The sequence below is a fragment of the Diceros bicornis genome, chromosome 12, assembly GCF_020826845.1.
Source record: "Diceros bicornis minor isolate mBicDic1 chromosome 12, mDicBic1.mat.cur, whole genome shotgun sequence".
Taxonomy (NCBI): domain Eukaryota; kingdom Metazoa; phylum Chordata; class Mammalia; order Perissodactyla; family Rhinocerotidae; genus Diceros; species Diceros bicornis.
Genome location: NC_080751.1, coordinates 24,288,426 through 24,302,836, shown reverse-complemented (window position 1 = coordinate 24,302,836; position 14,411 = coordinate 24,288,426). Strand labels below are relative to the sequence as shown.

Below are 14,411 nucleotides of genomic sequence, written 5' to 3'. Positions count from 1 at the left end.
TTGTAGTATAGAGTGTATAACAAGTGTAGGGAAAGTTTTTATTGAGCAAAAAGGCCTTCTTTGGCCTCAGGAAGTCACTTCTAACAAGAAGGATATATTATTATGTTATCACATTAATTACAATTGTGAAGCTCTCTAAAAGATGAAAAACGCTCTATAAATGCTTAACATTTATTGCTAGTAACACATAACAAGGTTAAGCTCTTCAAAATGCAGTTACTGCTTGATGAGTTAGTTGTTAAATAACATGACATGCCAAAAAGGGAGCTGCTATATCATGTGAGGGATTTCATGATTATAGCAATCATTAGAACTTCTATTATGAAATAGTTATAACTATTAAACCATGATTCTTCTAAGGTTATTATTGTCTTAGAAAATTGAGGCACTGAAAAGTGAAATAATTAGTTTGATTCCACACTTTAAGCTGGCACAGAATAAGGTGTAAACTTCTGGGAAACCCTGAAGTGATGCTGTGGAGCTGCACTGTCCAATGTGGTAAACACTACCATGTGTGGCTGTTGAACTCTTGAAACATGGCTAGTATGACTGAGGAACCAATTTTTAAATTTTATTTAATTTTAAGTAATTTAAATTTAAAAACTGATACTCAGTTTAGTGATTGTAAAAATTTTAAGAATGTATGGACCAACTTGGGTACCTGAAACTACTACTTCAACTATAAATTTTATGAAATCTAAATACAGATAAAGTTATTTCTGATGAAAATTTAACATCTGATTTGAGATGTACGTTAAGATGTAGTAGAAAATTTGAAGTTATGTATGTGGCTTGCACTGTATTTCTGTTGGACAACACTGCTATACAGGTTCAAAGACATGCAATAAATTATATATGATATGGACCCTACTCCTTTTTTTATCCTTCCAATTAAATTGTAGGAGGTTGGAGAAGACTATGGGAATGTTAAAAATTCAATTCTGGTAGTTGTAGAATCAGGAACAGTTATAGGTCTTTTGATATGTAGAGACTTGGCCTTCAGCAACCATAACATGTGATTAACCATAACCACATAACCTCAATGATGTGCTGTTAAATGATTAACAACTAGCTCTTCAAGAACCAAAGCAAAACAAAAACAACAACAACAAAAACACAACCAATTTGCTGATTTTTGTGGTGTAAATACTCCTACCATGGCCAATTTCAGGCTACCAACATGATGTCACTGAACTTGGAATTGGGAAGAGATATACTCAGTTGGCACTTGCAAGGCCATAGGAGCCAGCCCTAGTGCATTAATGGAATACCTTATGAGTTGCTGACATCCGTATTTCTTGAAAGATGTGTATTACGTATGTGGTGGAGGCTGAAATAGATCACCTTTAAACTAAATTCTACCCCATAGCAAATTATAGGATTATTAGATTTGGGCATGTAGGGCATTTTATTTTCTTTAAACCTTTGGGACCTGACTATAAAAACCCTGATTCTTCCCTGATTCCCCTTAAGAATATAGATTTATGGTTTTATGAAGCTATTTTGTAAACTGTAAAATGGTTAAAAACAGGTAAAAATACTACTTAATTTTGATAAAGCAGATCCATGATTTTAATTCATAAACTTTATAGTCATAAAATCTTTGTCATAAACTATATACAAAGATTTTCTTTTGTGAATAGAGATTTCCTGGGGACATGGTAAGCATATAGGAAGATTACCTTCAGAATTGATATAAATGCTGACACATTATACAGAGAATTTTATACATGTAAAATAGCTGTAAGAGGTCCAAATTCAACTCTAAAGTTCAATAATTTTATGATGATGGTTAGCTAATATGTGTGAAATCATTCTGTTTATTTGGAAACTATTCAGTTTCTATATTAGCTCCTCTGCTTGGGCATCTTGATGTTACTTTACACTGAAATTTATTGTAGCAAAAAGCATAAGTCTTTTGGGGCTGGCTCTGTGGCGTAGTGGTTAAGTTCGCTATGCTCCGCTTCAGCTGCCTGGGTTCGTGAATTCGGATCCTGGGTGCAGACCTACACCACTCATCAGCCATGCTGTGGCTGCGACCCACATACAAAATAGAGGAGGATTGGCACAGATGTTAGCTCAGGGCGAGTCTTCCTCAAGCCAAAAAAAAAAGAGGAAGATTGGCAACAGATGTTAGCTCAGGGTGAATCTTCCTCAGCAAAAAAAAAGGTGTGAGTCTTTTAAAGGCATCTGCAGATTTAATTCAAAAGTATCTTTTGAAAAAAGCAATTCCCTTGCTAAGAGAATAGTCAAACTTATTTTTTTCAGTATGAGTTTGTACTATTAGGTGGATGTGAATAAATTATCTTTTTTTCACAGAGCTGTATGTTGTCTAGAATTTTGTAGTGTCTTAGTTGAAGTTCTATCCAGTCATATCTAATCATATGCATAGAATTTTAGTGCTGAAAAAGACTTAAATTCTTCTAGTTTTATCTGCTTATTTGATAGATGAGCAAACTGAGACCCAAAAAAGTGACTTTTTAAAAGTTAGATCATTAGTCTTGAAAGTTTAGACAAAACTAGAACTCACCTTTCCTTACTACCACCTTAGTGTTCTTAAAGTTTGTAGCATATTAGTGCATGAGTTCACTTGTCCATTCACATTTTGGGATTATTGATAGCAGATATTTTGCTGTACTCCACATTAGCCAAGTTAGCACATATTCTATTTATTCTTAACTTCATGGTTTCATTAGTTACTCTTAATATTATATAACAATCCTCAAGCAAAATTCTTCATTATTTACCTGCAGAAAATTTAATTGGCAATAATTCTGTCCTAGATCAGCACAGTGTACTAGTCTGACTAACAAGTAAAACAGAGAAGCCTTGAGACATTGACTCCTTTCTGAAAAGGAGAAAAAGTAGGGTTAAAGCCCAAATAGTTTAATGTTTGCACTTTTCTTCACAGAACAAGACTATTATCTTTTGCTAAGTAACTGTCAATTTATGACTAGGTGAGTTCTGAAAAAAAATGACACCTTATTTCATAAAATAGTGATCTAGTATTTCAGAGCTCAAAAATGTTACATATTTAAACGATGGAAAGGTTTGACCTGAACATAACTACCTAATTTAGAGAAAATGTCTGGTTAAGGTGATTAAGAATTGGTATTATTTAATATGTCACATTCTGTGATTGACAATATTATGTCATCACAAAGAAAGGAACAAAGGTTGGATAATTGTGTATTCTTAGGAACTTTACTGAAAACTATAAATCTCTTTTAAGTTATACAAATAATACAGTCTTGTATAGACCTCTGCAGCTAAGCAAAGCAGTTAGTCTTTGATGTGCTTATAATTACGAAAGGTTTAGGATAATATCTCTAGGCTAAATGCCTAGAGGTAGGAAGGTATAGATCAAAACTGACACCAGGACACAATAAAGAGAACATAGATGAGGTGGAGCCAAAAGCAGGTTGGCATGAATATAGCTCCTAAGTCGAATAAGTAATATAATGTAGCCTCTCAAGCACAGTGTAGGTAAACAGTTAACCACAATTTTAAATGGTAGAATTAAAAACCTCTTTTGTAGCTTAATTTTAGAAGAATTCTCTATTAATAATGAGATATTTTAAGTATAAGAGCAAATCTTTACCTTCATCCATGTATCATCTACTGGATATAATTTTATACATTTTTACAGTGGTACCATGATTTTATAGTAAAAACAAAAAGGCATTTAGGAAGAAGATACCATTAAAAATTGGGCTTTCGAATGATTTTTAATGACATGGGAAAGTCACAACATACCATTGGGTAACAAAAAGGATGATAAATAAATGATTCAAATTTTGCTAAATATATACATAGCAAGAAGAGGAAACAGACTAATATTATCAATTATCTCTGGGTAATATATTGAGTAATCTTTATCATCTTTATACTGTATTTTAAAAATATTGAATTCTCTAAAGTTCTCCATTAAACACAAATAAGCTTTTCTATCAGAATTTTAAAATATATTTTAAAAGGAGATGGCAACTTATAAAGCTACAGCCTTTTTATAACATAGTATTTGAAAGATCATATATGGTAAGAGTATTTGGAAATATAATACATTGGGAAAAATTTCTTAATGTGGCTGTTGACGTATTTGCATATTAAGTGCAGCTCGGAATTGTATTTGAATAGGGTTTAAAAATATTTCCATTTATTTGCATGTGAGGATTATATAAAGGAAGTTGTTTCCCCATTTTTCTTATTTTCTTCTTCTAAACACTATTCCTCAGATCTCGTAACAGATGAAATGGTAGCTGTCCCCCTAAGTGGCTATTGCTTTTATAGTTACAGGTGTTTTGCTGAGTTATGGTCACCCCACTAAAGATATTTCCCAGACTTTCTTACAGTTAGGTGTAGCCTTATGACCAGGTTCTATCCAATGGGATATGAGCAGAAGTGATGTGTGACAACTACTGGGTTGTACCCTGAACAAGAAAAGAGTATGCCTTCCTTCTTCTTTTTCCTCTTTCTTGTAGGCAGGGATGCAGATCTTCAAAGATGCAGACGAAGGCTATACCCTAGAGATGACAAAGCAATACCATAGAAGAAGTCTGGTAATCTGATACCAGAATACTTTAGTAGTCCTGGAACACCTCCCAGAATTGTTATATGAGAAAGAAATAAAATTCTTTCTTTGTTACTTCACTGTGGTCTCTTGTTACAGCAGCCTAGACTATTCCATACCTAATACATTTATTAGGATTATACCACCACTAGTGCACCACCAGTGAAGCTCATTTAACCCTGGCCACTTTGATTCGATATAGTATTGGAGATCCTACCCAGAGCAATTAGGTAAGAAAAAGAAGTAAAAGGCATGCAAATCAGAAAGGAAGAAGTAAAACTCTCTCTTTTTGCAGCTGACATGATATTATATATAGAAAACCCTTAAGACTCCACCAAAAAAATTTTAGAACTAATAAAAGAATTCAGTAAAGTTGGAGGATATGAAATCAATATGTAAAAATCTGTTGCATTTCTATTTACTAGTAATGAATTATTAGAGAAATTAATAAAACAATCCCATTTACAATTGCATCAAAAAGAATAGAATATCTCAAAATAAATTTAACCACGGAGGTGAAAGATCTGTATGCTGAAAACTGTAAGACTTTGATGACAGAAATTGAAGAAGATGCAAATAAATGGAAAGATATACTGTCCTCATGGATTGGAAGAATTAGTATTGTTAAAATGTATTTTAACACATTTTTAACACAAAAATTAAGTCAAAGTGGATTAAAGACTAAACACAAGAACCAAAACCGTAAAACTCTTAGAAGAAAACAAAAGCTCCTTGACTTTGGTGTTGGCAGTGATTATTTCAAAATGACACCAAAAGCACAAGCAATGAAGGCAAAAATAAATAAGTGGGACTACATCAAACTAAAAAAGCTTCTGCACACCAAAAGAAACAATCAAAAGAATGAAAAGGCAATCTACAGAATGGGAAAAATTATTTGCAAACCATATAACTGATAAGGGGTTAATATCCAAAATATACAAGGACACATAGACCTCAATAACAAAACAATTGAACAATCAATAAAATATTAGCAGAAAACCTGAATAGACATTTTTCCAAAGAAGACATATAGATGGCCAACAGGTACATGAAAAGGTGCTCTACAATCACTAACCATCAGGGAAATGCAAATCAAAACCACAATGAGATCACCTCACACCTGTGAGAATGGCTATGATCAGAAAGACAAGAAATAAGTGTTAGAGAGGATGTGGAGAAAAGGAAACCCTTGTGCACTGTTGGTGGGGATGTAAATTGGTGCAGCCACTGTGGAAAACAGTATGAAAATGAAAAACAGAACTACCAAATGATCCAGCAAATCCACTTCTGGGTATTTATCTGAAGGAAACGAAGACACCAACTTGAAAAGATATATGCACCCCCTTGTTCACTGCAGCATCATTTACAATAACCAAGACATGGAAGCAACCTAAGTGTCCATCGATGGATGAATGGATAAAGAAAATGTGGAATATACTATTATTCAGCCATAAAATGAAGGAGATCTTGCCATTTTCTACAACATGGATAGTACTTTGAGGGCATTGTGCTGGGTGAGGTAGGTGAGGCAGAAAAAGACAAATACTGTATGATTTCACTTATATGTGGAATTTTAAGAAAAAAAATGAACTCATAGATACAGAGAACAGATTGGTGGTTGCCAAAGGTTGGGGGTGGTTGAAATGAGTGAATGAGGTCAAGAGTACAAACATCCAGTTATAAAATGAATGAGTTCTGGGGATATAATGTACAGCATGGTGATTATATTTAATATAACTGTATTGTATATGTGAAGGTTGGTAAGAGCGTAAATTGTAAGAGTTCTCATCACAAGAAAAAGAATTTGTAACTGTGTGGTGATGCATGTTAAGTAGACTTATTGTTGCGATCATTTTGCAATATATATAGATATCAAGTAATTATGTTGTACCTGAAACTAACATAATGTTAAATGTCAATTATCTCAATAAAAAAACCCCAATACCCATATGATATATGCCCATTATGTGAGTTCACTCAATGAAGAAGTGTAAAAAGTAGAAAATGAAAAGTTCCATCTTTCAGAGATAACCATTGATAACAGTAAGGTGTATATCCTTCCCTATTTTCAGGGTATTTGTGCGTGAGTATATATTTTTCTATACAAATATCGGTACATGCCATTCTTTCATATCGTTTAAAGCTTCAGTATAGTATTCTATTGAATGGATGTAACATAATTAAATTAAAATTCTTTTTCAGTGGAGGAAAAAAATAAATCTAAGGAAAGATGTGCAAGACCACTACAGTGAAAAGTATAAAACATTTTTGAGAAAAATATAGAACACCTATATAAATGGAGGGATATATCATATTCATGGGTTGGAAAACTCAATATTATAAAGAAATCAATTCTGCCTATATTTATCTATGGATTTAATGCAATTCCAACCAGAATTTCAGCCCCCTCCCTTTTTTTCTTGGGGGAGGGTGCAATCTGACTTTGAAATTTATATGGAAAAGTAAATGGCCAGGAATACCTATGGCCATCTTAAAGAAGAACAAAGCTGGACAACTTGCACTATGAGATATTAAGACTTAAAGCCAGAGTTCCTCAAAACAGTGAGATATTTGTACAAGTACAGACAAACACACCAATGGAATAAAGAGTCCAGAAACAGTTTATATATATACTGTCGCATATACAAAATTACCATGTCTTTGCCATCAGAGTGGCTAAAATGAAAAAGACAGGCAATACCATGCATCATTCAGGATGGAGCAAAGAACTCTTATGCACTGCTGTTGAGAAGGTAAACTGTTACAATTACTTCAGAAAACTGGAAGTAGCTACTAAAGTTGAACATATGCATATATCCTATGTCCCAGCAATTCCACTTCTAACCACATACACAACAGATCTGTGTACATATGTCCAAAGACAGACACAAGAAGGTTCATAGCAACATTATTCACAATAGCCCCAAACTTAAACCAAATATCCATCAAAAGTAGAATGAATAAAATTGTACTATGTTCATATATTGGAATACTATTATACAGCAATAAGAATGAAAGAATTATATTGCATGCAACATTATGAAAGAATCTCACACTCATAATGTTGACTAAAAGGAGCCAAATATAAAAGAATATATGTGTGATTCCACTTCTTTAAAGTTTGAAAAAAGGCAAAACTCACCTGTGGTGTTATAGTAAGGATAGTTGGGCTGGGGGTGTAGTATCTTGCAGGCAGTATGAGAGGGCTTCTGGGGTCCTGGTAATGTATGTTACTTGGTCTGGATACTGGTTTCAAGGATGTGTTCATTTTGTAAAACTTCACTGAGTCATACATTTATGTATGTATGTTATACTTCTCTGTATGTATGTTATACTTCAATAAAAATTATCAAATCTGGGGCTGGCCCCGTGGCGTAGTGGTTTAGTTTGCGTGCTCTGGTTTGCTGGGCCAGGGTTTGCAGGTTTGGATCCCAGGTGTAGAACTACGCACCGCTCATTAAGCCATGCCATGGTGGCATCCCATATACAAAATAGAGGAAGAGGGGCACAGATGTTAGCTCAGGGCTAATCTTCCTCAGCAAAAAGAGAAAGATTGGCAACGGATGTTAGCTCAGGGCTGATCTTCTTCACCAAAAAAAAAAATTACTAAATTGTCCAGATTATCATTATTCAACTTCTCCTTTGGCAACTCTTGCTTTTAACTATGTTGACAGCTACTATGTGTGATGCTTTTTTACAGACTCTCCCATGTAAATGGAACTGCTACTACTTAAAAATACTCTTTTGATACCTTACATAATTTGCCCTCTTGCTTACATCAAAGAACCCCTTTGAAAGCCAAAAACTTAATTACTTTCTGCTTTGGGAAAAGTTTGAGAGAACAGTTGAATTAAATTGAGGGAATCTGAGAAAAAATTAGCTTTCCCCAGCATGATGTGGGCTCTAAGGAAGAACTAGGCAGAGTCTATGATGAGGAAACAGACTCTTTCCTAATTCCATTTGGAATTGTGGGTGGGAGTCACCTGAGTTTTCTGGAACAAAAGTGGAGTAGAACTTCATCTAAGATGTTCACCTCTTGATAGTTACTGTTGTTATTGAATGGTGTCTTTGTCAAGGGATAGTAATCGAAGTCAAAGCATAAGGCCTGAAAAAAAGGCTGAAAAATGGGGAGTAACACGGTTTCAGTGAAGAAAAGATATTTGCTAGAAATGAGGCAGGGCTCCAAGGGGGGAACACCAAGCTCTCTGGCTAGGAATTATCAGTTGGCCTCAGTAACCTGATCAAAGAATACACAGGGCACAGGACACATTTTGGTGAATAGGGGAGTTTCTTCATTTTTCTGAAATTTCATGGTAATCTCTTCACATTCCTTTTCACCCTTAGTAACTTTAAATAGCTTTAAAATGCAAAGATGGCCTCTATTATATCTGATATCCTGATGGAAAAGGCCGAGTACATGAAAACTAAGGAAAATTCTCATAAAATTTGCTATTAATTAACCTCCTTCTGTGTTTTCCTAAATGGCTAGAGGAATAAGGATGGAGAATATTTGTATCCCCATCATATAACATCATAATTCCTACTAAGATGGTATGGTTTCATCATTTAGTTAAAAGTAACTTCTCATAATAAATATAAATTGTACTTACCTCACAGAGTTGTGGTGATGATTAAATTAGTTAATATCTGTAACTTAGAATAATATCTGGCCCACAGTAAGCATTCAGTAAATATTAGCTATTATTGCTCTTAGGAGGCTCATCATTATCCTTAGCAAGTAACAAGATATAGTAAGTGAACTGCAGTTATTCTTATCTAGTATCGTATTAATAGTGAGTATTCCTTTTCCATTAGGAATGGAGATTTGAAAGTGGTCTGTGCATCTTTTGGGTTTGATCAATTTGGAATTCTTTCAGGGTTGGGGAAGGAGAACAGAATTATCTTTCTGGTAAGTAATTGTCAGCTTTGGTATTCAGGTTGAGAGCTATCCTGGTGGTATGGCTTTGAGTTTTCTTCAGTACCACCTTGAAGATTGGGATCTCTGGTGGGTGATGTTAGAGAGAAACTGACAGCTGCTCCCTTTGGCTATAAACAGCATTACAAAAACAAAGCACAAGATAATCTATCAATGGAGGGGTTTGTTATAATATTTTCAAGCAACTTACAAAGTGGAAATCTTATTAAAACTTCTTTGTTTCATAGGAGTTCTACAAAGAAATGAATTCTATTACAATTCTGAGGGTCCTTTGCCTCATCTAGAATAGGAAATATGAGAAGGAATAGGAATTGGGATGTCCAGAGATCAATACTTCCAGATTTAGTCACATTAGATAAACTGAGTTTAGAAAAAAGAAGCTCATGTTGATATTCTAATAGTTTTAAAAAACTATCATTTTTCTATATTATAAAGTTTTGAATGGACCTTACATTCAATTTAGGCTTCTGATTTGTCTTCTTTGGAAGACTACACTGTAAAATGACTCTAGTGGCTTCTAAATGAAAACAAATCACCCGTCAAACCTAAAATCCCATGTGAAGTACTTGGATATACGAGAGAATTCTTTTGAGATGTGACATGTCTATGTGTATAAATAAAGGATTATATAAACTCCCGTGTTGGTTAATTTTAGTAACAGCACTGATGATGATAAATTCTTTTCCTCAAAATCTGACGAAAAGAACAATGTCCTTTTTTACTTTTTGCTAAATGGTGATTAATCAGTGATTATCAAGTTTCATATTAACACAATTTCAACTTATATATCCATATTATACTATTTACCCAGGCTTAATTCTTCTTCTTTTTTTAAAGACACTGTCTTTACAAAGAAAGTAATTCAAATTAGCCAACCGTGTCCTACAAACATAAATAGAAATGATACTCAGAAAGTATTGATTAAAACAAAAAGCACTTAAAAAAAACCAGCATTAATTCTTACCAACTTCAGAGGTTATTGATTCTGCATCAATGTCGCTAGCTCTTTTTCTTGCCACTTCAGCTAGTGCCAGTTCACCCTTATCTAGTGCAAGGTAATAGATGTCCTTTGGAAATAAAGGAAAATAAAAGATTAATCCAAAATGAATCTTGGTCAAGGTACAAAGCAGATTTTGAAAGAAGGAACTTAGTGTTCAGATTACAAAACAGACGTGGCCGATGAATATTCTTTTTTGTATTTTAATTTTCTGTTTTCTTTTCCAATACAAGCAAATTTTCTTGAATTGGAGACCATAGCTATAACTAACAGCAATTATTTAAATAAATTAAGTCTTTAGGGAAAAAAGAAGTTTTTAAATGAAATGTTTGACATACTCAGTTTTGTCAGGGAATAAAAGCCTTAATTGATATTTTCTTTGGTGAGACTTTAATATCTGAGAGAGCTTCTTCAAAATTCAACTGTATATTATATTATGCTAAGCATTTTACAAGGAATACCACTGCACAAATTTGTCTCTGATATTTATGTGTCTGGCACATATTACTTTGTTAATATTTTTACTACTAGTATTATTTTGAACTCATTCAGTTAACAAATAATCAGTGCCTACTAAGTGCCAAGCACTGTTCTGGAGTATAGAAATCAATTACAATACCATGACTCAAGAAGCTTTGAGCCCAGTGGGCAGATAGACCATTGTAAACAACAGTTAATTACAGAACAACGTGATAGGTTTTATGGCAGATATTTGCACAGAGTGCTATGGAGCCAAAGAGGAGGAACTGATCCCTGATCTGAGTTCTTGAAGGATAAATAAGACTTATACTAGGAGGGGAAAATGGAGAAAAGGTGACAGAGAATGAATGATATCTGGTGCAAATATGTAGAGAAGCTTGAGAAAACACAGTTCTGTCAGGCAATGGCAAGTCTTTCAATATAGAAGGAATGTTGGATGTGTAAGTGGAAAATACGAAACAAGCAGGTAGAGCCATTAAAAAGGACTTAGAACTCGTTTTGGTACATAGAATGATTGTTGGAATAGAAATTTTATTGCTATAAAAATGGAAAAGGATATGAACAGCCAGTTTACAATGAAGAAATATAAGTGGCCTATAATCATGAAAAGATATTTCACTTTATTAATATTCAAATAAGTGCAAATTGAAAAAAATGTAACTTCAAATTGTATAAGTTTTTTAAAGTTAATAATACTTACTGGTTGCATAGTTTGGGGGAAACAGGCACTTAAATTTATTGGGAACATAAGACTTTATAGAGCAAGGTTCAGTAAACTATGGACTGTGTGTCAAATATAGCCTGCCTTTTGTATAGTCCTTAAGAATGGTGTTTACATTTTTAAATGGTTAGAAGAACTGTGCTCTTATTCAACTCTGAATGGCTTTGGAATTAGTTTATGATGCAGACTTGAAAATGTTTCAACATAAAACTGCAAGGCAAAACAGGACTTTTTTGTGAAACTTATACTGTGATAAAGTTATTTCAATGAGAACTAACATTGTTTGACTTGCAAGTAATGTCAAGCTGTGTTATACACTTCCTGCACTGTCAAAAATTTAAAAAGAAAAAGTGAGATCTCTATTCCTACACAAATTCCCAGCGATATATTTTCCAATTTCAATTCACAGCAGCGTTTTTCAACCTTGATCCAAGTGCAAAGGAAATTTCCGTATTCCAAAGTCTATTTAACTGTGCAACTGAGAAACTTTAATTGGAAGTGATTAATTTGCAATGTAATGACATGGTAAACACATTCTAGTCTTTTAGCTAATAGAATTCTAAAAATGCCTTCCAATCGGTGAATATGCTCAATTAAAACCATATGCTCATGGATTGATACCAACATTTGGCAGTACCTATCTATGAGGAAAGAAATTTGCAAAGGTGAAATACGTAAAATTTCATCTTGATCAGCATTAACAGATGAACATTTGCAATAGATTTTGATGATAAGGAACACCAACTTCAACCCTAATTAAGTGAAATGTTATCCCCCAAAAGAATTCTATTATTCACATTTGTAGACCTGTATTATGAAAACTGCACTCTATTATTATATTTTTAATTTCATCAATAAAGATTTATGAAATTTATTTTCTCTCTTGTTATATACAAATACCTATATAATAACATCAATTTTGCTTCTTGGCCCACAAGCCTGTAATATTTGCTATCTGGCCTTTTACAGAAAAAGTTTGCTGATTCCATATTTTAACAATATATAAGAATTTAAAATGTGCATATATGCTTTTGGCAAATCTTCCTAAGGAAATGATATGACAATGTATGTCCAAGATTGGTGATGATAGCAGTCAAGGGCTTGTAAGCAGTTATAAGTAATGCTATTAAAGTTATACTAGCCTTATAAAATAAGTTAGGTGGCAGGTGGCTCTGTCGAACAATGGATAGCACACTGGACTTCTAAAATAAATTAGGTGGCTTTTTTTTTCTATTTTCTCTTTTCTGGCAAAATTTGTATATTCTTCACTGAAAATAAGCAAAAGACATGCAATACATTTAAGAAGAAATTACCAACCATTTCTGAGTGACATAAATGAACACCTGATTAAGATACAGACATATACTGATTCCATAAATATGGAATGTTTATTACATGTCAGATGCAGAGGTGAATTTACCACAAAGTTAATGAAGCTTAAACTTCATTGCCTCTTAGTTGTACGTGTTCTTTCCAGTACCTAATTTTGTATTTGAAACTTTAAATTCTTGTTCTTAAGAAGTATTCCTCAAATTGTATAAGCTTCAAGCCCTATAAAACTACCCCTGGTGCCCAGCCATCAAGGTTCTCACATACTAGCAGACTGTGTTACCACATGCTTAGTTGTTTAGAATCGTGTCTGGGAGGCACAAGGCACAAGGAGACACTGTAAGTTGTAGTAGAGTCCTTTTTTGTTTTGTTGGTCTCTTTTTGGAGACTTATTGTATAAGATTAAAATGGCATATAACAAATCTAAATGGACAACATAGATGGCAATAGATTTTAAACGTGTCATATTAATAAATCCCAACCTTTATGCCACCCAAACAGGGTTACCTAGTTGGTGGATGGTTTTATTACAAAAGTGTTACTAACGTGGAAGTATGTTTTCAGAAAAATATGCAGAAGAACAAACCACTTAGTTTCTGTCATTCTCAATGACAATTTTATAAATTACCATTTGCCAAATTGACTTATATTAGTGCCATCATTTAGCACTATTAAGTGAAATTGGCTTCCACTGAACAAAAGATGACAAACACTGATAGTCTTTGGCCATGATCCAGGTTTAAAAATTTACACATATCCTGTCTGTATCATCTGAGATCTAAAATAAAAGTCTTGCTCTTCCTGGGTTCTCATTACCTTTCACAAATGACTTTTGAATGTACTACTGGAATGAATATGTAAATTTACAACAAAAAATATTTAAAACTAAAAAGAATCTGGAATAGATTTTCATCTTTAAATCATATTTTGGATCAGTCATTGACAGATAAGTATAACTATTATAACATATTAATGTTGTTTTAACTTTTTCTAATTTTTGTAATATTTCTGGGGATTGATAGGTTTGTATGAGATACAGAAACACTTACAAAGACATGCAACAGCTTATACCTATTTAAGATTACCATGTTCTAGCCCTCCCTGCTGTAATATTTTACTTAGTTCAAAGCAATTGATAATTGAAAATTTAAATTCATAATCTACAGCTTTCCAAGTTTTTTAAGCCTTGTCCAAAATTGCTTTCAGAACATTCAAGTTCATGCTGCTCTATTTCAACTAAAGATAAAATAAAATGTTGATATAAATTTTTTTCTACTTATTTAAAAATAACATTTCTTTTCATAGGACAAATCTGATCAATGAGAAGTTTTAAGAATTAGGAATAAAATATTTTTTCTGATAGTGTGTTAATGTTTCA

The 14,411-nt window shown here is 33.3% G+C and overlaps 1 protein-coding gene across 10 annotated transcripts in view; it reads right to left on the bottom strand.

The window, feature by feature from the left end:
* WDPCP (WD repeat containing planar cell polarity effector) overlaps positions 1-14,411 on the bottom strand; it is a 381,979-nt gene that overhangs the window by 117,981 nt on the left and 249,587 nt on the right. For 9 of the 10 annotated variants that reach the window (XM_058551107.1, XM_058551115.1, XM_058551116.1 and 6 more), the window contains one exon: positions 10,471-10,573. In XM_058551107.1, the coding sequence (XP_058407090.1) occupies positions 10,471-10,573 (103 nt within the window). Of the gene's footprint in view, positions 1-7,013; positions 8,688-10,470; positions 10,574-14,411 lie in introns of those variants that run through there. The other variant, XM_058551113.1, reaches the window with a different exon arrangement.